This window comes from Pteropus vampyrus, unplaced genomic scaffold (genome assembly GCF_000151845.1).
Source record: "Pteropus vampyrus isolate Shadow unplaced genomic scaffold, Pvam_2.0 Scaffold172, whole genome shotgun sequence".
NCBI classification, from domain to species: domain Eukaryota; kingdom Metazoa; phylum Chordata; class Mammalia; order Chiroptera; family Pteropodidae; genus Pteropus; species Pteropus vampyrus.
Window position 1 is genome coordinate 2,611,523 of NW_011888953.1, and position 25,525 is coordinate 2,637,047.

Sequence of the window (25,525 nt, forward strand, 5' to 3'; positions counted from 1 at the left end):
AACCAATAAAGTAGGAAAAAACCAAGAGCGTGCTTTCCTGGAAGCCAGATAATATTCCTAATGCAGAAGCAGAGATTGTGTCAGAAGCCGGTGAAGGCCAAGTAAGCCAGCACTATGGAAGTCAGTGTGGATGAAATTTTTCGAGTAATGGAGATACAAGCCTGGTTGAAATCGCTTTTAAAAAGCATGAAAGGAGAGGACAGGAACATGAAAGGAACACACAGATACAGATGGTGCTTTAAAGGAGAAAAGGCAACAAAAAAATGGAGCAGGAACTGGAAGAGAAAATGGAATCAAGATTTTCTTTTTTAAGATGGAAGAAATAACGGTATGTTTGTGTGCTGATGGGAAAGATCCAGTAACGAAGGGGAAATGATAATGACAGAGAGGGAAGAATTCCTGGAAACAAGGACTGGAGAAACAGTGAGCTAGTGCTCAGGTGAGGGACTGTCTTCCCCAAAGAATAAAGGACTAATAAGGTTTACAGTTCTCCTCAAAGTGTAGAGTCTGTATTGCTTAAGGCAAGGAAAAAAAAAACTTTCATTAGGATCAAGAAAGGAATTTGAAGAGATAGGATGACCTTTATCGCCTGCCTACTCATCAGAAGTCACTTGTAATAATATCATTCAGGTCATGATGCCTTAAAAATGGAAAAGATCGGAGGTGGGTAAAAATTAGAAATAATAAATATCTTTAAAAATTAAGTAGCTGAAGCCAAAGTTATATTATATTTTAAACTGTGTTGTTTCCCCACCTAGTGGTCAGAAATCAGTTATATTTTCTGCTATTTTCCTCAGACATCTGAAAAGGAAGCAAAACAGATCAGAAGAGCATTATCATTTATATTTATCATTATTAATGTTCAAATCAACATTTTTAATGTAACACACTTTTGTGCTATTTAAAAAAATAATTATAATTTTAACAACATAGCTAATACTTAGTATGAAAACAGAACCAATGGTTAAATATTTTGGTATACAAAGCAAATTACATGGTTATTAATAGTGATGAGATGAGAAAACTGAAGTAATAAGAAATAATAAATAATGAGAAGCGACTAAGGTTGGAAAAGAAAAGGTTAAACAATCCTTTCCTTGAGGTCATTCATAGTCAGTTTAAGGCTTTTTTCTTTTTTTTCTTTTTTTGGGGGAGGGGTGTTTTAAAATTAAAGGGAAAGTAAGAATTTACCATTATAACCTTTTTTAAAATTAGAAATACTTAAAATTTTCCAGAATTTGAGACTTGCCCTATTAGTCATGCACGAACAGATTGTCTTACCTAACTCTATTTGGAAGGCATTGGCTTAAAAAAGTCAGTTTTATAATTCCTCATGCATTCAATATACAGGAAGACATATTCTTGAAAAAAGTTTCAGGATTTCTTTTCAGTAAGGGCAAGTATAGAACAAAGTTTTATGTATCACTTACATTTCCTCCTTCTTTAAAAAACAGACTAGGGAGCTAGCTTCAAGTCAAGATGATGGAGTAGGTAAACACTGCTTGACTTCTCTCACAACCACATCAAAATTACAACTAAATTACAGAATAGCTATCATTGGGAGTCACCTGAAATCTAAGTGAACAGAAATCCTACAACTTGGGAAACACAGAAGAGGCTACCTCGAGACTGGTAGGACAGGCAGAGACATAGAACAGGCTGGTTCCATACCTACATGTAATAGTTGAGAATTAGGAGAAACATTTCAACTGTGGACATTTCCCCAGAAGAGCAAGGGGTCTCAGTCGCACACTGGGTTCCCAAACCCAGGGTTCCAGTACCAAGAAAAGAATTCCCACAACTTCTGGCTGGGAAAACCAGCAAAGATTATAGCTGAATGAGATGAAGGGCCTCTGGAGTTGCAGACATTCCTCTTAAGAAGCTTGCGCATGGACTTTCTTGCTGATTGACTCACTTGCTCTGAGCTCCAGTGCTGGGGCAGCAGCTCAGTAGGCACCAGGGACACATGGGGAGGAACTGAGTTGTCTGGCTTCGGAGTGAGGCCTAGAGGGGCAGCTTTCTCCCAGACAGAAGTACTGGTAGAGGCTACTGTCCCTTTGTTGAGCCCTTCCTTGCCTGGTTTGCAGTCCCAGGTGGGGGCCATATCTGAGTCTCCATCAACATATCTAATACTGGTTGCCCTGTTCTGGTGAGTCCCTAAGACTCTGCCCTTCCAAGTGTGCAGGCCCACTTAAGCCACTTCCAGTGGCGTTTTCATACAAACTGCCTGTCTTGGCTTATGCTGTGGCCTTTCCCAAAATCTCATGGAGGTTCACAAAACCTAAACAAGCAGCATCTGGTCTCAGCATGCCCCATACCTCTTACTGAGCAGCCCCAAGCCCAGTACAGTGGCAGCCAGCCTCCGTTTGCATCTTGGCCTCTTGAGGCACTTCCAAGCCCAGAATGGGTGACAGCGATCTGTGTACTGCTTGTTGGCACATTCCAGGTGGCCCCTGGGCAGGGCGCAGGCTGCAGCTGGACCTGACTTGCAACAAGGCCCCTCCCAGGAGGCCCTAGCCCATGTGCCCAGTAGCGAATTTTGGTCTGAGCCAGGGCACCCCCTGTGGTCACATCTGAGGACAACACACCCAAAGGGCCGACAGGGCAGGCACCAGAGCTCTGCTAAAGTGAATCCTGCTCTGTAGGGTCAGCCCCTGTACAACGGCTCCTCAATTGGTCATGGCCAGTTCTCACAACAAATCGGCCTTGTAGTTAATCCCTCTCATTGATGTGCAAACAGCACTCGAGGCTCAACTACAACAGGAAGGCACACACAGCCCATATTAGGGAGATACCAGGAGCACCCAGCTCAGGAGACCAGGGAAGACTGTTCCACTGGGCCCCACAGCACACCTACTACATAAGGCCACTCTACTAAGACCAGGAGACATAGCAGCCCTACCTAATACATAGAAACAAACACAGGGAGGCAGCCAAAAGGGGAAGACAAAGAAAAATGTCCCAAATGAAAGAATTGAACAAAGCTCCAGAAAAAGAACTAAACAAAAAGGAGAGACAAGCAATCTACCTGATGCGGAGTTCAAAATACTTGTTATAAGGATGTTCAATGAACTTAAGGGAAGAATAGATAAAATAAGTGAGAACTTTAACAAAGAGATGGAAAACATAAAAAGGGAGATAGAAAACATAAAAAATAACCAGTCATGAGTAAAGAACACAATAACAGAAATGAAGAATACCTTAGACAGAATCAACAGTAGATAAGATGAAAGCAAAGAATCGAATCAGCGATTTAGAAGATAAAGTAGCAGAAAACATCCAATTAGAACAGCAATAAGAAAAAAGAATTTTAAAAAATGAGGATAGTTTAAAGGGGCTCTGGGACAAACCAGAGAGTGTAACAACATTTGTATCATATGGGTACCAGAAGGAGAGGAGAGAGAGCAAGGAATTGAAAACCTAGTTCAAGAAATAATGACTGAAAACTTTTCTAACCTGATGAAGTGAATAGACATACACACCCAGGAAGCACAGAGAGTACCAAACAGAATGAACCCAAAGAGGCCCATACCAGCTACATCATAATTAAAATGTTAAATTTTAACCCAAAGTTTAAAGATAAAGAGAAAATCTTAAAAACAAGAGAAAAGTAGTTAATGTCCTACAAGAAAGCTTCCATAAGACTATCAGCTGATTTCTCAACAAAAACTTTGCAGACCAGGAGGAATTGGCAAGAAATATTCAAAGTGATAAAAAGCAAGGAACTACAACGGAGACTACTCTACCTAGCAAAGCTATCATTTAGAATTGAAGGACAGGTAAAGAGCTTCCCAGAGAAGAGAAAGTTAAAGAAGTTCATTACCACCAAGTCAGGATTGCAGGAAAATGTTGGAGGGACTTCTTTAAGAAGAAGAAGAAAAAAGAAAAAAGATTAAAGATATAAATAATAAAATGGCAATAACTACATATCTATCAACAATAACTTTAAATGTAAATGGATTAAATGCTCCAATCGAAAGATAGGGTGGCTGAATGGGTAAGAAAGCAAGACCTTTACATAAGCTGCCTAACAGAGACTCACTTCAGATCGAAAGACACACAGACCAAAAGTAAAGGGATGGAAAAAGATGTTTCATGAAAATGGAAACAAACAAAAAAAAGCTGGGGTAGAAATACTTATACCAGGCAAAAGAGACTTTAAAACAAAGTCTATAAGAAGAAACAAAAAGGACCCAGTTATTCCACTTCCAAGTATTTTTCTGAAGAAACCCAAAACAATACTTCAACAGGACATGTGCATCCATATGTTCATTGCAGCATTATTTACAATTATCAAGATTCAGAGGCTACCTGGGTGTCCATAAATGGATGAATGGATAAATTAGTGGTTATACACACACACACACACACACACACACACACGTATGTATGTGTGTGTATATAGGTATGTATATGTGTATATGTGTGTGTATATACGTATGTGTGTGTATATATATGTATGTATGTATATACATACACATATAATACAACAGAATGTTACTTAGCTATAAAAAAGAGTGAAATTTTGCCATCTGCAACAACATGGATGGACCTGGGGATCATCGTGCTGAGTGTAGTAGATCAAACAAAGACAAATCCATATTATTTCACTTAAAAGTGGAATCTAAAGACGAAAATAACTCATAGATACAGAGAACGTTTTGATGGTTGCCAGTTGGAAGGGGGTTGAGAGTTGAGTGAAAGGGGGAAAAGGATTAATACAAATTGGAAGTTACAAGATATAAAGGGGGATATAAAGTATAGCATAGGGAGTGTAGTAGATGGTATTGTAGTGACTATGCATGGTGTCAGATGGGTACTAGATTTATCAGGGTGATCTTTTTGTAAGCTGTATAATGTCTAGTCACTATGTTGTACACCTGAAACTAATGTAATGTCATACTCCAATTGTAATATATCCTTTAAAAAAGAAAGAAAAAAAACAATTAAAAACTAAAGTCACGAATAGCAAATAGAACTTAAAGAATAACAGCCTTACATATTTAAGTAAAAAAATAGAGCTCTAATGATGACAGTCATAATGACAGTCATAACGTTACTTTTCCTACTTAATTCTGCTTGCTATAGCATAGCGAGAAAGAACTATGGCGAAAGGCCTTCTTGACTAGACATACTGTTATTCAACTGATAAGCTTCTCTTTCTTCTCCTTTACCCATTCTCTCTGTTTAGTTTTCTATGACTTGGGTTGTGACTAGTTTCATTGTTGTCTCTTTATCTCTCTATGCAGTTTTTCTCAATGTCTGGAACACTTCTTTTGAGCAATTAGTGACACTTTGTTCTGGATTTATTTATAGCATTCACCTAGTTCTTTTCCTCATCTTTTTCCCTTTTATTCTTTACTATCATTTCTGTTCTTATCACCATTTCATGTTTATTGAATACTTTAATGTAAACTAAGATTTATATACTATAACATTGGGTCCATGAATAAAGTGTTCGTGCAAACAGTATCTACAAGTAATAAATGGTTTGCATAAAAATGTAGACACATGTATAAATGTGATGTGCAGATAGCCTTCATTTTGCTAGCATTTGTTATTCATCCAAGTGTATTAGGAAGTAAACTGCAAGTCTGGTAGTCTTTGACTTAATATTCTTTGTCAAAAATAGTAATAGAAAAATTACTTTAGTAATAAAAGTTAATTTAGCTTCTTAGTATTACTAGGATATCATTAATTCATCTAAAAAAGTCCTATACATGACAGGAATTACTCATTGCTTTCTGAAAATGACTATCATAATAATAAATTAATGAAGTGACAATTAATTTCCTCAAGGGGCTTATGGTCTCATAGCAGTAAGAGAAACAGGCATCAATTACTCCATAATGGTAGCAATGCAGAATAATCACTATAATGGAGCAATGTACAACATATAGAAGATACAACTGTGTGGGCTTGGGGAAGTCGAGGATAACTTCACAGAGGGAGTGTTTAAGGAGAAACTTAAAGATTAAGGATGGCCACAGGTAAGGTATAATAAGGGAAACAGCAGAGGTAAGTATGGAGGAAAAATAAACCAGAGAATATTCAGAGAGTACGTTCAGTATCAATATGTGAAAAGAAGATAATGGAAGAAGAAGAAAAAATAATTGAAGAAGAAACATAAAACTGTAAAGAGCAAGGCTGATAGTAAAAGCCTTGTATACCAAGAAAAGGGCTATAGATTTTATTCTATAGAATGTCAGTATATTTAGATGTGTAAGATAGTTATACTTTGTGCTTTTAATTAACATTTAATTCATTAAAGTTTATGCAAAGGCCTAATTTCTTTTAAATACTTAAATTTGCACAATATAACTTGCTATCCTATTATACATCTAGTAAGGTTTATTTAAGTAACAATAATTATTTTTAGGGGGATCTCTGATTAATGATTAGATGACTCATACTAAATTCTTTCAAATCAGGTTATATTTATAAATTTAGTTAATTCCCTTACATGTTTTACATTGCATATATAGATTTATATATTGAATTCTATTTTTTAGCATTTCAAATAGCCGATTGAACAAATTTAATAACTCTGCTAAGCAAAACCCTCCAAGAACTTAAATGACTCATAAATCTGTCAAACATCATCCAGTTACCTTAAATATTCTAATTTTGCAATTGGATTTTTTAAATACTTTTCAGAAGCATATTTATTTTGGAAATTTCTAAGCATATAATAGACAGGAAAATAATATAATGAGCCAACATGTCCACTTCACCAACTTCAACAATTATAAACCCTTTACCAATCTTATTTTATCTATGCTCCCTCCCACATATCCCTCTTCCTATATTAATTTGAAACTTATACCAAACATTATATAATTTCATCCATAAATATTTCAGTAGGTCCCTAAAAACAAACTCTCTGTATGCATATAAAACGTCAAGCCATTGTTCAAATTTCCAGTTGTCTTTTTAATCGTGTGTGTTTTTTTAAGTTTGTTTGAATAAGAATTCAAAGTCTAATGTCTTTGTTGCCTTATATGTTTTGTAATTCTCTTTTAAGCTACAAGTTCGCCATCTACCTTCTTTTTTATTATTTATTGCAATTTATTTGTTAAACAAATCAAGCTGTTTGTGGGCACTATAGTTGCCCACAGTCTAGATTTTGCTGATTGCCTTCCTACAATATAGTTTATGTGTTTTTCTTTTCTCTGTATTTCTTGTAAATTGGTAGTTGGATATAGAAGCAGCTTGATCAAAATGTGTGTGTGTGCATGTATGTATGACTCCATTCTGGGTGATGCTGTATTCTTTTATTAGGTGTACATAATGTTTGATTGACTCTCATGATGTCAGCAGCCACTGACAATATCTAGAGTCCTTCCTTTCCAACTGAAATAAAAAAGTGTAACTCACAAATTTTAAAATGATGTGACACATCTAACTGAATATTCTCTGATATAACAAATCTCAAATATTACAAATACTTAAAATATTGAACATATGCATATTGTCCTAATGATTATAAAACTTATTCTAAAAATTTTTGTGCCTGTGTTTGAATTATTCCATCATTTTTGTATTTAATTCTGAATCTTCCAAGATCTAGAAAGGCTCTCTAAGAGAAACAAATGCCTTGTCATGACTAATCTAACTGAGCCTTTACTCTTACCTACACAGAAAGCTATGCATATAGAAGTTAAATTTAAATTTTTCAATTTAAAAAACGTGAGTTTATTAGATTAACAGTTTATGGTCACATGTTTACCATCTCAGGTAGAGGCTGAGACACACATCCATGGCCACAAGTGTACCCACTGAGCCACAAGTGTACCCACTGAGCCCTTTTTATGGTCTCAGTGATAATAAGGCACTTCCAGCCCACATTGTTCAAATAGGGTTAATTTTTCAACCAGTATCCCTTGGGTTCAAGTAATAGTCTTTCCTAATTCTTTAAGTGGCTTGAGTATTAAATATAAAAGTGGTATAATCTTATTTGTGTGTTAGAAAGATCACTTTGGTAGCAGTGTGGAGAAGGGACTGTGAGGTGGCAAAGATACAGAGCATTCTTGTTACTGGAAGACTGGCCAGATGGCTAATTCCAGAGTCCACACAAAGATGATGTGATCCTGTTCTTGTGTCTAGCAGGAGAGTGGGAAAGTGAATTATAGGAGACATTAAGTATGTAGAACTGACAGAACTTGATTAATTTGATTTAGGACTGAAAAAAAGTGAGAAGTAAAGAATGACTTGAGGCTTAGGTGAATATGCGAATTGTGGTGCCATTTCAAGATAAGAAACCCAGTCGGAAAAACAAGTTTAGGCTGGGATGGAAGAGAGAAATCTCAGCTTCTGAGATGTTAATTTAGAACCGGTTGTAGGACATTTAAGTAATGATAGATAAATAGATAGATGACAGATAGATAGATAGGTTGTGGGACATTTAAGTAATGATAGATAAATAGATAGATGACAGATAGATAGATAGATAGATAGATAGATAGATGATAGATAGATAGATAGATAGATAAAGTTATAGATAGATCTGTAACTATGTATGAAACTCAGAAAAGAGGCCTGAGTTAGAGATTGCAGTATGAAAGTCACCAACATTAAGATAGTATGTGAAGCTGTGGGAGTATTTGAGACCATTCAGGAACAGATATAGAGTGAAAAAAAAAAAAAATGAAGAAAGCCAAGACCAGAACACAAATGGACATCATCATTTAAAGAGGAAGTCAGAGGAAAGTAAACCCACAATGGAAATTGTGGGATAGTGGCCAGAGAGACAAGAGGTGAACCAAGAGAGATTTGTGATAGAAACAAAAGAGACTCAAGGAAGGCAAAATGGTCCATACTATTGAGGGCCCCAAAGCAATCAAGTCAGATGCAGGCTGAGAGGTATCCAGTGGATCTGGTAATTAAGTCTTTTCAGAATAGTTTCAGTAAAGGATTGGCAATAGAAGCCAGATTGTTGTCAATGAAGAAATGAGTGGGAGGAGAGGAAGTAAAGTCAGTGAGTATAGGCACATTTTCCTACTTGGCTGGGAAAAGGAAGATTATCTTGTTGCAATGGGGAGAGTTTAGAAAGGCAGAGAAGTGGGGGTTTTTGTTTGTTTTTAATGAATGAGAATAACTTGGGCCGAAGAAGAAAACAGAGTGAGATATTAGGGATGGGGAGTGAAAGAAGAGGGATAATAATAATATAAATAATAAGATGATACACAGAAGAAATGAAATAAAAGGAGTAAAGTCACTGAAAATTCAGGTAGGATTCAGAACATAGGTAGAAAGAATTTTGGCAGGGAGAAGGTAAGGATGAGTATAACTGTACATAAGTTTGTGTATTAAAAGAATGCATTTTTTAAAGAAAGTGCACACTTAATTGCTATTTTATCAATGCCATAAGAAACGAGATCATCTGTTTATAGGCGAGAGAAGAGGAATAGGAGACTTGAGGAGAGTAGTGAAGGTTTTGAATAGTCATCGAGACGGCTGATGCGAGAGTGTTGACTAGAAAAAAAAAGTGTAATGAGACATAGAACGGTATAGAGGATGCAGTTGAGATTGAATGCCAATTGTTTATAATATCTAGAATCAGTAAAATGGCAAATTTTCTCCAGCTATGCTAATCAATCTGAAAATAGAAGTAGAAAATATAGAGGTTTCCATAAATCATTAGGGATTTGCAGGACCCAGGTATTGATAACCATTAAGAGCAGTTGGGCGACGTGGTTTGGAATGAAGTGGCTTGGAGCCCAAGCCACAAGTGATGGGAATCAAGCCAGGTGGAGAACATTTGGAAAAAAGGAAGAAGTCAAGGTTTGGAACTAATTCCTTTTGGTGTCTATATCACAAAACCAATCAAATGCCTTCAGAATCCCAGAATTAAATTATTGATGTACTGCTATTTTAACAAAAAACATATTACTGCCCTGAAACAATGGATTAATTATATGTTTTCACTATGAATGGACAGGGCTATACTCAAGCTCCATGATTCTTCATTTTTTACAGCAGTAGCAGCATAAATATAAGGCTAAAGCCTATTCTAATCATGTCTGAAGTTTTAAATCAGAGAAGATATTAAAGAGAAAAGAATCATATTTTAAAATATCCTTTTATTATTTTTCTTTTTTATTATAAGGTGAGCATCTAATTGTTCCATTTTCGCTTTTTCTTCTTTCTTGTTTCCAGAAGCCCTAAAAATGAAGAAAATCAAGATGATGTCATGCATTCTAATGGTAAGGGGCAAAATATGCTTTATTTATCTTTCATTATCTCAGATAGGGAAGTTTAAGTTAATCATTTTCATAGAATTATTAATGGGTCGTTATCATCATTGGTCCATGCAAGACCTTTCTCTAATTTTGTTTATTTATTCCTTCTTATCTCCATAACTCACTCCTTTTTCTCTCTTGCCCTTATCAAAGACAAATATTCTAACATATTTAATGTGTTTGTGCCTGTTTATACATATTGTTTTCATACTGTTGCATATGTGTATATATTTCAATTTACATAAAAAGCATGTTATTGCTCATTCTGATCTTTTTTTTAATATTCAACATAATGGATTTTGGTGGGGCCTTTTGTGTTGCTGTATGTGCTATATCTCATTTCTTGCTGTTAACTACTGCACAACTGCTGTTAACTACTGCACAACTACTCTATGGTATGTACTTCATGGTACACATGCTAAGTACTCCATGATATGCATCTTATGCATTCACATTTACCTCCAACTCACTAGGTACCACAAATCATTCAATGCACCTTCTTGTCCATACCCCCGTGTGGACCTTGAGAGACCAGTGGAATGGCTGCTCATAAGTTATGGCATATTCATTTTCACTGGGTAGGACTAGAGTGCTCTCCATAAGATCCACATCTATGTATACTCCATCAGCAGGGCATGAAGATTCCAAGATGCCTACCTTTCACCAGTACGTGGTAGTATTCAGCTTTCCGATTGCTTCCAGTCATATAGATATATAATGACACGTATATATAATGACAACTCATTTCATTTTCATATCTCTGCTTACTGTTGAGTCTGAGTACCACATTTGCTTATTAGCATTTGTTTCTTCTTCTGTAAGTTGCCAGTTTATATTCTTTGACCATTTTTTTTCTAGGTGTTGTTATCCTTTTCTGGTTGACTTGCAAGAGTTCCATTGTATTCCAGATATTAATTCCTGTTCATTGTCTATTTACTTAGCCCATGCTGTTAAGTTCAGTCCTCCACTGAACATAAATAAATATTAATACAATCAAAATCATTAAATTTTACCTTGTAATTTATGCTTTCTAAGTTTTATTGAAGAAGTCCTATCCCTAGGAAATAAAAATATTATCATCTATTTTCTTCTATGAACTTTAGCCCTTATATTTAGGACCATGATCTCTTTACAGTCTACCTTTGAGGAGTTAGAAATCCAGATTTATAGCTCATGTATGGAGCCAGTTTTCCCATTACCATATTTTGAAATCTATCATTTTCTCATTAATTTATAATGCTACCTTTATATATATCAACTCTATGCATATGTTTGTATGTGCATTATGTGTGTGTATATATGTGTGTATGTAAATTTATGTATCTGTTTCTGAGCTCTCTATTCTATTGGTCTATCTGTTTCTATATCAATACCACATATTTGTCTTATTGTTGTTTTAGATTATGTCTTAATATTTGGTGATTAGTTTATATTACCAAATACTTGAGCAGTAAAATATTTTGTTTAAAAATCTTATTAACTTGACTTGTTTGATATATGAAAGAAAAATCTTTGGGAACAAATAAGTCAAAAAATGCAAACTAGTTGTGATTTTCTGATAATAGCCTTGTTCCAGACAAGCCCACAAAAGCAAATGTGCATGCCTTTCATAAAGAGAAGAAAGGGTGTCTTCATTATGTTATGAAAGCCAATGAAATGATTTTATAATTAAATTACAACTATCAAAAAACCATAGTAAGTATCTAAACTATGTATTCTATTTTGTACTTCTATATCTTTGATAAAGCATAAGTGCTGTTATATTATGAACTGTTTTGAATATTATATTACACCTAATAATCCTATATTAAAGTGCTTCTCAATTAGACTACATTAAATTTTATTCTTTTTTTAACTCCTTTAGGTACTGGAAATCTAAATGAGGTCAGTTTTTTTCCTTCTCGTATTATGTTGCTGTAACTAGAATATATAACAATTATTATGATTAATTTTCTATTGCTATAAACCAAGAAGTGAAAATTCTTATGAGTAAAGATGATATTTTTCCATTTATAATCTTATATCATCAAAAATATTTGAGACATTAAACACCAATCATTACACTGACTCGGTAATTTTTTAGCACTGAACACTAACTTAAGTCTGGCTACATATCTGAATTATACAGCAGGATATAAAATGAAATCTTTTTATGCTTACTTTCCCAGTCTATGTCTAAAAATGAAAAAGTATTTTAAACAAGCCAAATTTACGTATGCTTAAATTTATACTCATTTTACTAAATATTTGATCAATGTAATTAATAAGTGTATGTTTCCTTTTTAAATAATTAAAATTAATTGCCATTAATATTTTCTTGACAGGAAGAAAGTGAAGGAGAAACATATGAAGACATGTATGAGTTATATTTTTTTACCATGATATTTTTCTTCTAAGATGAATATAGTGATTTGTATGAGGGAGAGTGAATAGACATTCAACACTAGGGCGGGGAAAGCTTTATTGTTCAAACGACTGACATATTATGATAACCTTTATTTTAATACAAAGGACTAAAGATCCTTTATCTATCTAAGGATTTTACAGAGGACTCTGTTAAAAAGCTATTGCCTCTAGATATAGATCATTGATGGGAAATCAGAGCCAAGAATCTGTATTTCTTGCTCTTTTGGCAAATGAATTCATCTATGTTAGAATTTCCTCACCTATGCAGTGCTCCACCTCACAAGGGTGCTATGAGAAATACATCATCAGATGCTGATGTTTCAGCCTGCTAAAGCAGAAAAATGTTAAAAATAGCTGCAAAATGGGTTGGGTCGCCCAGGACTAAGAAATTTCTCGGAAAGTGAGTGAAGGTAGAAATAAATATGTCATCTTATTTTTATCTTTTGTCTATTCAAATATCTTCATTTCGATTAAATCCCAATATCTTTAACTAGTTTTTCCTCGACCAGTTCTGACTTAAGTTTCTGAATGGATGCACATGTGTGTGCTCTTGTACCTCTGTAAGGTAGAGAGAGAGAGAGAGATTAATTTTATTCATGCTGATATGCAGCAAGAACCGGGCTTTTATAAAGTGTCCTTCAGTGGTTGGCACAAGTTGTAAAGGAAAGCAGGGCTTTTGAAAGGAATCCTCATTTGCATGCCTCCTACTGGTTTTATGAACAATCTCACACGCCCAGGAATTTTGACAACCTTTGGCTTTTTATCTTCACCTAGACTTCAGATACTGTCTTCTGCTGTGAGTAGAAACCTCTGTGAATAGTGAGCCTTATCACATCGATGCCTGCAGATGATAAAACAACCTAACAATTTTTATTCACAGAGAAGCGTCCAAAGAACGAGAGAAGAAAAGGGAAAAGGAGGAAAAGAAGAGATTAGAGCTGGAGAAAAAGGAACAGAAAGAGAGAGAAAAGAAAGAACAAGAGATAAAGAAGAAATTTAAAGTAAGCACTTGCTTGCTGATGGGTGAAAAAGAATAACTTCTCTTTCTTTAAAATTTTCACACAAAAGGGACACCATTCTTGAAATCTTACATGGTTGAAGAATTACTTAATTGTTGTATTCTAAGGAGTAACTATCCTCATAACAGTATTTTGTGTGTGTGTGTGTCCAAAACGCTTCCTTACCCCTGCAGTGAAAATGTAATATGATAAAATCCAAACTATAGTGGCTTGTAATTAGTGGGCATCCAGGAAATTTTATGTTGATTGAGTGAATGAATGAATACGCAGTTACTCAAACTCATCTTGGCTCTTCTCATTATATATTTCATATTAATCTACTTATGCTATGAGTTTAGGACCACACACATCCCTGGGGCATGTATTATAATGGTGCAAGGGACACAAGTGTCTCCAGATGTACCAGACCTGTCTCAGAATAAAGTTTCTATAAACTACTCTAACTTCTGATGTCTAGACCTGACTTACATTTTTGCCTGTATTTTAAGCCTATGTTGACTTCTGATACCTGCTGTTTTTCATTCCTCGTCATCTATCTGGATTTCTGACCTATGTCTTCTCTAATCTCTGGTTTCTAATTGTATGACTTCTATTACTACCAGCAATAACACTGCACTTGTAGACTATCCTCTCTTGGCTATACCATCTTCAATGTCATAGCCCATCTGGTGTAGGTCTGGTATGTCAGCTATATTTTAAATTGATTATCTGAGTTATAGAACTATTCTTCATTTTAAAAAGAATTCATATCAAGTTTCCTTTATTTAATTCCTCTGAAACATTTAATATATGGTTTGAATTATAAAAATTTGATTTATATATAACTTAGTATATTTATTATCTTTAAATAAAGGTTCAATAGCATGACACAGGGAAAATGTAAAGCTTAGACAGTTGGACAGCTGTGGGTTCAAATTCCAGCTGTCTATGTGAGTTATGTGATCGTGAGCATATTACTAAACTGCTTTTCCTGATAGGGCAACCACCACCATCACCACCTTCCCTTCTCTTTGCTGTTTTAGGGCTTCAGAGAATCATCAGAATAACTACACAATGCAAAGAGGGAAAACACCTTCATCCCCAAGCAGATCACCAGCATATCCCATAAAAACACATAGCACCTAGCATGGATTGTCATATATAAGTGATATTTGGTTATTAGTTAAATCCTTTGCAAGCCTTTCACAGAGTTCCTAGTTCCTAGGGTCCACAGATCACTGCCACTCTCTCCTGGACCCTAAGCACATGCTTACTTATTCTTTGCTTGTTCTGCCTGACCCTGTGGTTTTTCCCTAACCCCTCCTATAAAAACATTCACCAGGAATAACATTCATACTCAATGTCTGGTTCCAACCTGTAAATGTTGGAAATAGGCAGGTTGGCAAGTTACAGACATATTGTCTTTCAAAACTGCATTCCTTAAAGATTTTTTGAATAGTAAGGAAGCCTGTTGTGACTATTTTTTCCTCTTTGCAGCTAACCGGCCCTATTCAAGTCATCCACCTAGCAAAAGCTTGCTGCGATGTCAAAGGAGGAAAGAATGAACTGAGCTTCAAGCAAGGAGAGCAAATTGAAATAATCCGCATCACAGACAATCCTGAGGGGAAATGGTTGGGCAGAACAGCAAGGGGGTCATGTGAGTATAAATTTTCCTATGATTTCAAGGTGTTGTTTTTGAGCCCAAATGAGATGTGCAAATTCTTTCAGAACTACTCATAAGCGTTAAGTTAAGAGTATTGTACAGGGTGGACAAAGATAAGAGGATTCAAAATGACAAGTATACCTCCATCTTCACCTCATCTGTGTTATCTTTTAGTGGGGAAAAATGTAAATATTTATATTACTCCAGGGAGGAACAAAGGGCATTAGGTTCTTCATTGATGTTAAAAGGAAAAAATGAGTCATGTTAATTACTTTGGAATCTTGAAAATAGATTCTAGGCTTACCCCCAACCACAACAGCATAAAAGTTGGACAAAGTACAGTATAATGTGTGTCTACATGGGAAATCTATAAATCAGGATTGCAAGCAAAGAAATGAAGAGCAATTTTAAAGAGCAAATGTGCAATTGATATTTTATTCATGACTTTAAAATATTTAAACCTCAGTTATCTGAACATAAATTGTTCTCCTTTGGTAGATGGCTATATTAAAACCACTGCTGTAGATATTGACTATGATTCCTTGAAACGGAAAAAAACCTCTCTCAGCCCTCTGTCATCAAGACACATTGAAGACGACCAAGAAGTGTACGATGATGTTGCAGAGCAGGATGAGGCTAGCAGGTATGTGCAAAAAGAACGTGTAAAACACATCGGACTGTCTCCTTGTCACAGATTATGCATTTTAGGATCCTAAAGTTTTACCTTCCACATTTCCTACTGCTCTTTATCACTAAACTAAATTGCCATATATAGTAACTCCAATGTGGGTGCAAGGTCATTTGAAACTCTGGAATCTTTTATTTTATCCTTTGGTTTTATGTATCAAAAACTACTTGAAATATAATGGCCCATTTGCCAGATCTTACCAAATATGTGGTCATTCCAAAATGCTGTTTTGTAATATTCGTTCTGATTTCATCTTAGAGATATGCCTGAAATAAATATGACTAGAATATGAAGCATGAAATATGAAATTTAGTTCTGAAAAGTGTAAAAGCTTTTTGCTCTGAAGTCTTTGAGTCTAAATATCTTTGTTCTTATTTGAAAATAAAACAGAAAAAAAGAATGCTTTCTACTACAATTCCACTTTGCTCTTTCAAAGTACAAAAGTAAAAACTCAATTCCCTGTGATCCCTGGGTATCGACTAAGGGGCATTCTTTTCATTGCCCATTCATTCCACTAGATTAGAGTGAAGTTTTCCCCCATGAATTGTTGGAACACTTGTCTGGGGCAGAGGAAGAGAACAAGAAATATTTCCTGGAGGGGCCAGGAAGGGAAAGTGGCCATCCACTCTCATGCACCTTTTCTTCTCTTTTCTCCCTTCTCAGTCTTCTTTCTTTTTCCATGTCTCCTCTTCTGTCTTCCATTCCTAGCTCTGATCTTTTATGTCCTTTCTTATTCTTGCTTTTCCATTCCTCTTTTCCTTTCATTCATTTTTCCTCCTATATCTCCCCTCCCTGGTAAAGCCATAATCCCTTTAAGTTGAAGGAAAAAGAAGAGGAAAATCTCCAGCCTGGTTAAGAATCCTCATTTTTTTACATCCACATTGTGGCTTTGGCAATCCTTCATGGACATCCTGAAACACACAATCTGTGCTCGATCTTCTTTTGGGTAAAAATGTGTTTGCATTCTTCATAATTCAAATGTCAAAGAAAAAAATGTCTTAATTATCGACCATTTAAATAACATAAAACTATCAAAATAATAATATACTTATAAGACATAAAGAATTAACATTTCCCTCTTGTGGCCTTTTACCTCTTGTCATAAATTTGTTGTGTTGCTTTCTGGAAGTTTTGTCTTTCTAAAATGAATTGTAACCTGCAATGCCTTCCTACCATGTTATGATCATAAATTATATAACATATAGCAAAATACTAAATGTTTACAGTGGAGTTTACTGATTGTAAATTGGCTTTAGTGATCAAAACCACATTGACCTAGTTTGGGGGTCAGTAAATATCAATTTTGAGGTCAGTTGAAGTTCTAAATGGCCATAATCTGAGATTTCCAGAATTTTCTGAATATGATCATGTCATCCCATGTATATTATCACTGTATATACTTTATGTTTAGCCTTTGTTCTTTAAAAATAAAAACCACATTTATCTTATTCTGGGATTAAAGGACCCCAGTTACATTAATAAATATGTATTTGCACTGATATACATACTCAAGAAAAAATAATCCACAAAAAAAAGAAATGATATTCTTAAAATAAAGCATTATTTAACCATAATAGGTGACTATTTCCCAAAACTAACATTATTATTTTTTCATTTTATCAAGTCCATACATACCACAATTCTAAAAGATACTCGAGTTAGTAAATATGTAGCAGGAAAAGAATCTTTTATTTAATAAAATGGGAATAGAGGAAGTGTATGGTTTTAATGTTCAATATCTTAAAGTATAGCACCACAATACCTACTAGCATCTATTCCTCTCATGCATATTTAACAAAAAAAAAAAAGAAAGAAAGAAGAGACATAATTTCTATACAAGTTTTGTTTTTGAAACTACAGCTGCTGCTGGCAGAGATCTCATAACAGAACATGCTTTGTCCTTAGTAGAACAAGGAAAGATGCTGACTGTAGCAGGCAGCTTGCCCTGGCAAGAGTAAGGGATGGCACCATCCTCTCCTCCCTCCTCCAGATGGCTCCTGGTCCTTTGCACACTTTACCTTCTCTTTCCTGATCCTTTTAGGATAAGGAGAGTTGGCTGTGCACTTCAAATTCTGTGAGTAGACAGGAGGCTTAAAGCACAGGTCCCAACAACTGTCTTTCTCACTTCTTAACTAAAATAATTTCTGTAATAAATGCGAAAAGTGAAGAAAAGGAAATCCCCAATGCAAATTCCACTTCTCCATCTCATAACAAACTGTTTTATGCTTCCCAACCTTTTTCCTTCCATTTATCCTTTCGTTTCTCTCTTCCTTTCTCTTCTTTTCTCATACTCTTCTCTCCTTACCTTCACTTCATCTATTAAATGTTTTGTATTCTAAACAGATCATTTTGGGAAATTGAAGAATTGCTCTAGGAATAAAATAATATGTGGCAGGCATCTTTACTCCTGATTATTATTACCTTGTTCTTTGGGAATTGGGTATGAAAATCTTCGTGATGGAATCTATTTGCCAGGAGTGTCAGCCAACCAGAATTGTAACTTTTCACATAATTCTAACTTTCTGCTTCATGCTCAAAAGGAAATGTCAGAGAAAACAAATGTGAAAATAGTAAGTAAAGAATATACTTAAACTTCATCAAAAATCAATTCCTTATTTATATATTGACATTGATACATTGATTGTTTTTCTATAAAGTTCCATTAACAATAGTGTTTTTTATTTCTAAATTAACCATAGATCTCTGTCAGACCAATTTCTTTGATCTGACTTGAAGATTGAGGAATCAGATATGAGTGTAGAATTATTCTGTATGGTTGTAATATCAGACTGATATCTGTTGCTGACAGATTATCCAAAAGGCAAAAATGGAGGTACAGGGAGTGCAACTAGGTGTAGACAAAATAATATTTTATAGGAAGACATGATGCTGAGGTTCTTAGCTTAGTTCTTCAGTTAATTAAAAAGACTTGGTCAAATAATTTAGTTTCTCAGAGTCTCAGTTTCTTTTCTGCAAAATGAGAGGATTGAACAAGATGACTTCTGAGGTTTTCCAATTCCCACAATCTATACTTCCTTTGCTCTCCCCAAATTCACATTTCAGTGGTGGGTACAAGCAAGAAACAGATGATTATAAAATAAATAGGGTAAATGTAAAATGTTATATAACTAAATAAGAAATCCAGGGAATCTGGATTTAGGGAATCAGTGGCCACACTATATAAAAGCCTCATAAATAAGATTTCCATTTTTTTTAAGTTCTCTCTTTAAAAAAAAACATTAGTGCTATTGGACTAAGAGTAAAATACTGTGGTTATAAGATGTTGAAAGAGAATCGAATATAATGCAATAATGGTCCTATATGACTCCAAGAATAATACTGGGTTGTTTTTTTTTCATAAGTACATTTATGGAATAATGTATAATCTGAAAACTGCCTCATGGGAAAATGTTAGAAGCAAACAGTATCATGGTTTTGAATACTTATATAGTACTGAAACTCATTTGATTCTTATTAGATTTGTTTTGTTTTGTTTTTTGCCTTATTACAACTCATGTATTATGATAAAGAACAATTTTTCTTCCTCTTCGCCTGTAACATCTTGGGAACTTTTAACTGGAATATTATCTCTCTTTGGTATAACTGCTCAATACATATACTTGTCTTCCTAATAGGTAAATAATTCATATATTAATTGAATTTGCCTCTGTTTTTCTTTTTCTAGCCACAGTCAAAGTGGAAGTGGAGGTAAGCCACACACTTTTATAAGCGGTTTCTTCAAGTCTTCAACATTTTTTGTGTGTATTAATGACAACGTGCTTTTGTTTGCAAGTCATAAGGAGGATCTTAATGTGAAAGAGAGGACACTGGACTGGAACCAATAACCTGGATTCCAGTCCTAGTCACCAAGTGACCCTGAGCAAGTTGCTTCTTTCTTCCAAGTTTGTTATGGGTCTTAGGGTGACTCCACTTCCAGTGTGCCCAAGGCAGTCTTGATTTATGCTAATTGTCCTCAGACAATTATTAAGAGCATTTCCTTCACCTTCAGAAGTATCTTGTTTGGATGATAATTTACATGGTTACTTTAGCTATGACTCCTAAAGACCCCTTGTTTTCTCATCAACAAAGCAAGGACATTTTACTAACACTTTGCAGTGCTAAAATTCTCATCCTAAAAGTCAGATTTCATTGTATAGAGAAGGTTTTCAATAAACACTTGCTAAATAAATATTTGTCAAATAGCAAGGTTCCTGAGAAGTTATAGGGTAACAACTCAAACAAGAAAGGGTTTTACTTTAAAAATATCACTTTGATGAAACAATATTTAAAAACTGAAAAATTTGTTTCAACAACTATCAATGTTTACAAAGTCACATTTTATTCTATTTGCTTTTATTTACTTATATCTTGATCGATATATTTTTCTAAATGTCTTATCACCATTAAGTATTTCTTATCACCTCATCTTTTCATTTTCCACAATAAATATTTAAGTCTATTCTCTATTCAATTTTTTTTCTAATATTTATTCTACTCATTCCTTTCTTCTCCAGTGAACAGTATCTTTTATTATCCTTCATATCTTTATTACATTTCACCTCTAAGAATTCCCTATGAAGTGTTTGACAAAACAATTTACCTACTATCTAGGTGAGAGTGGGAAAATAAAGTTATTTTTTATTTAAACAATTATTATGAAAGAGGGATATTTTCTGCAGTTAAATAAGACAGGTTTATTACTGAGTTTTCAGTGACTATTATATGACCAAATTATAAAATTAACAGATTTCTCTCTCTTAATCCAAATGAAGGGATGTTCCCACCTCCCCCAGATGATATTTATGATGGGATTGAAGAGGAACATGCTGATGATGGGTAAGAATAATCAGTGAATTGCCTTATTGCAAATTATTGTTTATACTAAAATTTAGTTTTGATTTCTAATAAAAAGTGGAAAATAGTGTTCCCTATTACATCACCAAAAATGATTTAAACATTTGATTAAAAGCAGTAGTAAATCAGGAAGTGTAATTACATTACACTTCAAATAAAGGGGTGTGTTGTTTGGAAGAACCTCAACAACTATGTCACAAGAAATGAAATGAAAAGGGATACAGAATTACAGGCGTTGTAGTTTCTTTTTTTTTCCAAACTTCTCCCAACCATTTATTTATCAATCAATGATTTACTTTTACAACAATCTCTGGAGAGTTTATCAGCTGCATGGCTATCCTTTGTGTAATAACCATAGTAATAGAAAATCCAAATAAATTGAGACCACATGCTATCTGTGGCAAAACTAGTACTGACTAGTTAACCCTTTAATTGTTTAAACTTTTAAAACGGCATATTTAAAAATTTTAAGACCTGTTAATTACTTAATTTTAATCATAAAATAAAGCTAAATTGATGTTTAAAAATTAATCCTGACTTAGTTTGCTATTTTAAGAACCAAGAGAAATCTTACTAAATAGAAAAAAAAAAAATAACTTACCTACTACTTATCTAGTAACAGCAACATTCACAGACCATTCTAATAGCAACATTCTAATAGCATCATCTTCTTGAATATAATGAGTAACTTACTGCCTAAATGATCGGCACAGTATAATTAGAAGAAATCTGAATGTCCACCCAATGTCTTCATGTTCCACTGACTATTCCATTCTGATCAATGCCTGCATGCTCCTAAGCTCCACGTTACAGGTTGAAGAGAAGATTAACTCATGGTCCTGGGGGATTTTGAAGATGTTAAAGGGAAAAGATGACAAAAAGAAAAGTATACGAGAGAAACCTAAAGTCTCTGAGTCAGACAATAATGAAGGTTCATTGTAAGAGTCGACCAAGCAAATTCAGTGCACAATAACTACACTAATATCAAATTAATGAAATGCTACTAATATTTTATAACCAATAACCAAATTCTACAGGCTTAAACCATTTTAATATTATTTTCCATTAGTCATCTTTTACTCATTTACTGTCTCACCCTTAAACTCATGCATTTACAGAGGAGCACAAAGTATTTAAAAACCATTATATGATTCAAAGATGTATTTTGTTTTCCCTATAAACATGCACAAACACATACACACATACATCCATGTACACACACACCCCCTCACACACTCATACACGCACTCCACTTAATAGGACTTTTTTCAACTATAGCATCACATATAAAAACTTACAATTCCAATGCCACATTTTATTATATAGTATTTTATATTGACTACTCCTCAAACTATAAATACTCTATTAAAAATTAATTGCTAGAAATCAAGGACACAATTTGGAATCTCTTCTCTCTAAATGCAATATTTAAAGTCTTTGAACTCTCTTCCACAATAGCGACATATTCTATTTGAATGATATATTTATCCTCTACTAAATTAATTCTAAATATCTTCAGTTAGTCTAAATAAAAATTAATATATGAATTTTCTCTTTCCATCCCAACATAACCCAACATAATTTAGTATATATTCTGCACATATAAATTTGAAGGATTATAATCATATTAGCTGGTACATGATTAAACCCTTCTGTGAGACACTAAAATGATACTTAGTAAAAAGGACACTAAAATCATAACTAACAAATAACAAATCTTCTCTTGATGCATTATTCATTAATATAGTCCTTACTTAGAAATAAAAGCAGAGATTATTTTTTCCGCTTCAATTGCACACAACCTAATTCTGATTTTGGATCATTCGAACTAATGATCTCTCACACTTTTGTATAACTGCACCATTCTTCCAGTGATGTGTGTGTGTGTGCTTAAAGTTCAGAAAGTAATAAAAACAAAGGTTTTTTTCTGTTGCAACTAAATGCCACCCGATCCTGATTTCAGATCACTTCTATTAATAAGCTCTCCTTGACTTTTTTTCAGTAAATATTCCTCTCTTATTCACCATTCTCCTGTTTTGGGATATGTATATTGGGGAAACATAGTCATATAAAGATTCCTATGACCTTTGTTAATTTCTACTCTGCATATCTACTCTTTGAGTCAAATAAATAGTTTTGGACCTGAGCTATGCCGCAATGACTCCGAAATATTGAGTCCATTTAGTTTACTTTGGTGTGACAATATATCCAAATTTCACAGAACAAATCTGAAAACATTGTTCCAATGGCCATGGGCAAAACAAACCACTGAATGGCTTGACTCTTGACTTTTTTGGCCAACGTCAGAGTTCAAAAAAATATTGCTAAATTCCAAATTGACGGATAGAAACTGGAACTCAGTGGAGAAATGGAGGATGAGAAAGGAATCATAGTCAACAGATTAATTAGCCTTTATGAGCCTCTAGGCTGTTACTTGTTAATGTGTCTCCTAAATGGACTGAATTTCTGTGTTTATATTGGTCTGATTGTAACTGTGTTTTCATTTTCTTTTCAGTTTCCCTTCTCCTCCTAAACAATTGGGTAAGTATTAAAAACAAACCGTATATTATATATCTCATTTCTTTCAGATAGTGTAATGGGAAAGCATTGGATATAATCACTATATCTTGATTAAAGTCCTAACTCTGAAAGTAAATGTGAAACAGTTTCTTCTTTGTACAATTTTAATCTGCTTATGTTTTTACCCATGCTAAAACAGACCTTTAAATTTTTTTTCTTAATTAATTAAACAAAATAAAATGTCTCACAAGAATATCTTGGGCTCTAGAAACTTTATTTTAATTTATAAATAAAATTTAAAAGCACACCAAATACAAAGAAAATCTATTCTTTCAGGCTGTTTATCTTACTTTGTTTTCAGTGTCAATTTTAAAAATATGTCAGGCACTAAATTCAAATTTATCAATAAAAAATGATGAGCTTGTCTCTTGGTCTATAATTTTCAAAACATATTCAAGAAACTTAGTTCCACAAAGAGTAGGTATAAAATGTAACAGATGTGATCAATAAAGTAAAAAATGTGTTTTCTGTTTTAATTTTCTTTTGTTCTCATGTGTTCTAAGTGCACATGTATGCAATAGTAATTTTTCCTTATTTAGAAATCAATAATTTGTCATTTTTTCTACTTATTTATTATGAATTCTTCATATAGCTGAGCAGGTTTTATCCTGTGAAATTAATTAACCTGACTGGGGCGTGGAGGGAGAGAGGAAGAGAACTTTATACGTATATACAGAGAGAGGAGAGTTTTTAAAGGAAATCAAAGCCTTGCCACTACCAGAAAGCATGTAAATTTCTATGATAATAGTACTTAAAACACATGTATTCTCTTCAACTTATCACTTCAGCTTAATTTTCTGGGGAGCATTATTAACAAGACGTCTAGGAAGAGGAAAAGTAACTGTAGATTGGGAAACTTTTGACCCAGTTAAGGTCATAGCAACTTTTCCACCAATACTGATTCTCAATATCTACTAGTATTAGAAGTGTCTTATTAATATTCTTTTCACTTTAAAGTGGTGCCACACCTAATACTACTATAAGGTAAAAATTAATGAGGAACAGAACAGTGAGTAAAAGAGAATGATAGATTGAAATGATAGATAGATAGATAGATAGATAGATAGATAGATAGATAGACAGACAAAACAGACAAGTAGACAGATGATAGATAGATGATAGATAGATAAATAGATAGATAGATAGATAGATAGATAGATAGATAGATAGATGATATATAGACATATACATAGACATATAAATAAAATCATATATATTATCATAGCACCCTAAATCACATAAGAATCTTGATTTCAATCTCTACTGCCTACTGCCAGTGACCAACAATGTCGATTTGTTTGTCAGCAATCTACTAATCCTGCCATTCATCACAGTTGTGAATTGTCAAATAATCTTGGTCACTGTTTTGTTTTGTTTTGTTTCCTTATAATGATAATTACAATCATGGTCACTGTTTTCTTGAGATAAATTTAACTCGAGTACACAAGGAGATAAGAACCTCTCCCCTTTAAGGAACAGACAATGCTTCCAGGAGAAATGTACAAAGACCACAAGGAAACTTTTTTTTTTAATCCTTGAAACAATCTTTGTCTTAAACCCATCGTATCAAAATATGAACTAATAGTGTTTCAATATTTGCTGTTTTGTTTTTTATTAGATGTGGGAGAGGAGGTTTATGATGATGTGGATGCTTCTGATATCCCTGCTCCCTCAGCAGAGATGAGGTAATCAACATGTTCTCATTACAATGAAGTAATGAAAATCAGGCTGCTCAAGAAAATTCAACTAGAATAAAACTCTAGTAGGGTGTGTATCTACTATGTGAGATCACGTTCACTCTGTCTTCTTCTCCCTGATTTCTGCTCTAACTTTTCTGTCAGGTTTCTGAGTGGATAGTCCACCCCCTCTTCCAGGGGTTCTGCTCCTTGTTCCCTGAATATCCTCTGCCCTGTTACTCACTGATGTCAGCATTCATTCATCCGTTCATTTATTCACTGGGAAAGTATTTGACAGCCTGATCACAACTACTCTCACTGATGCATCTCTTCCCTTTACTCTTACTCTTTTCTAAAAACCATTTTGTCTTGAATACACTTCTTAGTTTATATCTCAGCCTTCACCACCTTGTTCAAGC

The 25,525-nt window shown here is 34.2% G+C and overlaps 1 protein-coding gene across 2 annotated transcripts in view; it reads left to right on the forward strand.

Annotated features, from left to right (window-relative positions):
- FYB1 (FYN binding protein 1) overlaps window positions 1-25,525 on the forward strand; it is a 108,148-nt gene that overhangs the window by 67,254 nt on the left and 15,369 nt on the right. The window contains exons 3-13 of one of the 2 annotated variants that reach the window (XM_011370692.1): window positions 10,159-10,205; window positions 12,106-12,125; window positions 12,566-12,597; window positions 13,528-13,648; window positions 15,143-15,302; window positions 15,807-15,951; window positions 19,682-19,704; window positions 20,769-20,832; window positions 21,651-21,788; window positions 23,366-23,391; window positions 25,049-25,115. In XM_011370692.1, coding sequence (XP_011368994.1) covers window positions 10,159-10,205; window positions 12,106-12,125; window positions 12,566-12,597; window positions 13,528-13,648; window positions 15,143-15,302; window positions 15,807-15,951; window positions 19,682-19,704; window positions 20,769-20,832; window positions 21,651-21,788; window positions 23,366-23,391; window positions 25,049-25,115 — 843 coding nt within the window. The remainder of the gene's footprint in view (window positions 1-10,158; window positions 10,206-12,105; window positions 12,126-12,565; window positions 12,598-13,527; window positions 13,649-15,142; window positions 15,303-15,806; window positions 15,952-19,681; window positions 19,705-20,768; window positions 20,833-21,650; window positions 21,789-23,365; window positions 23,392-25,048; window positions 25,116-25,525) is intronic. The other variant, XM_011370691.1, reaches the window with a different exon arrangement.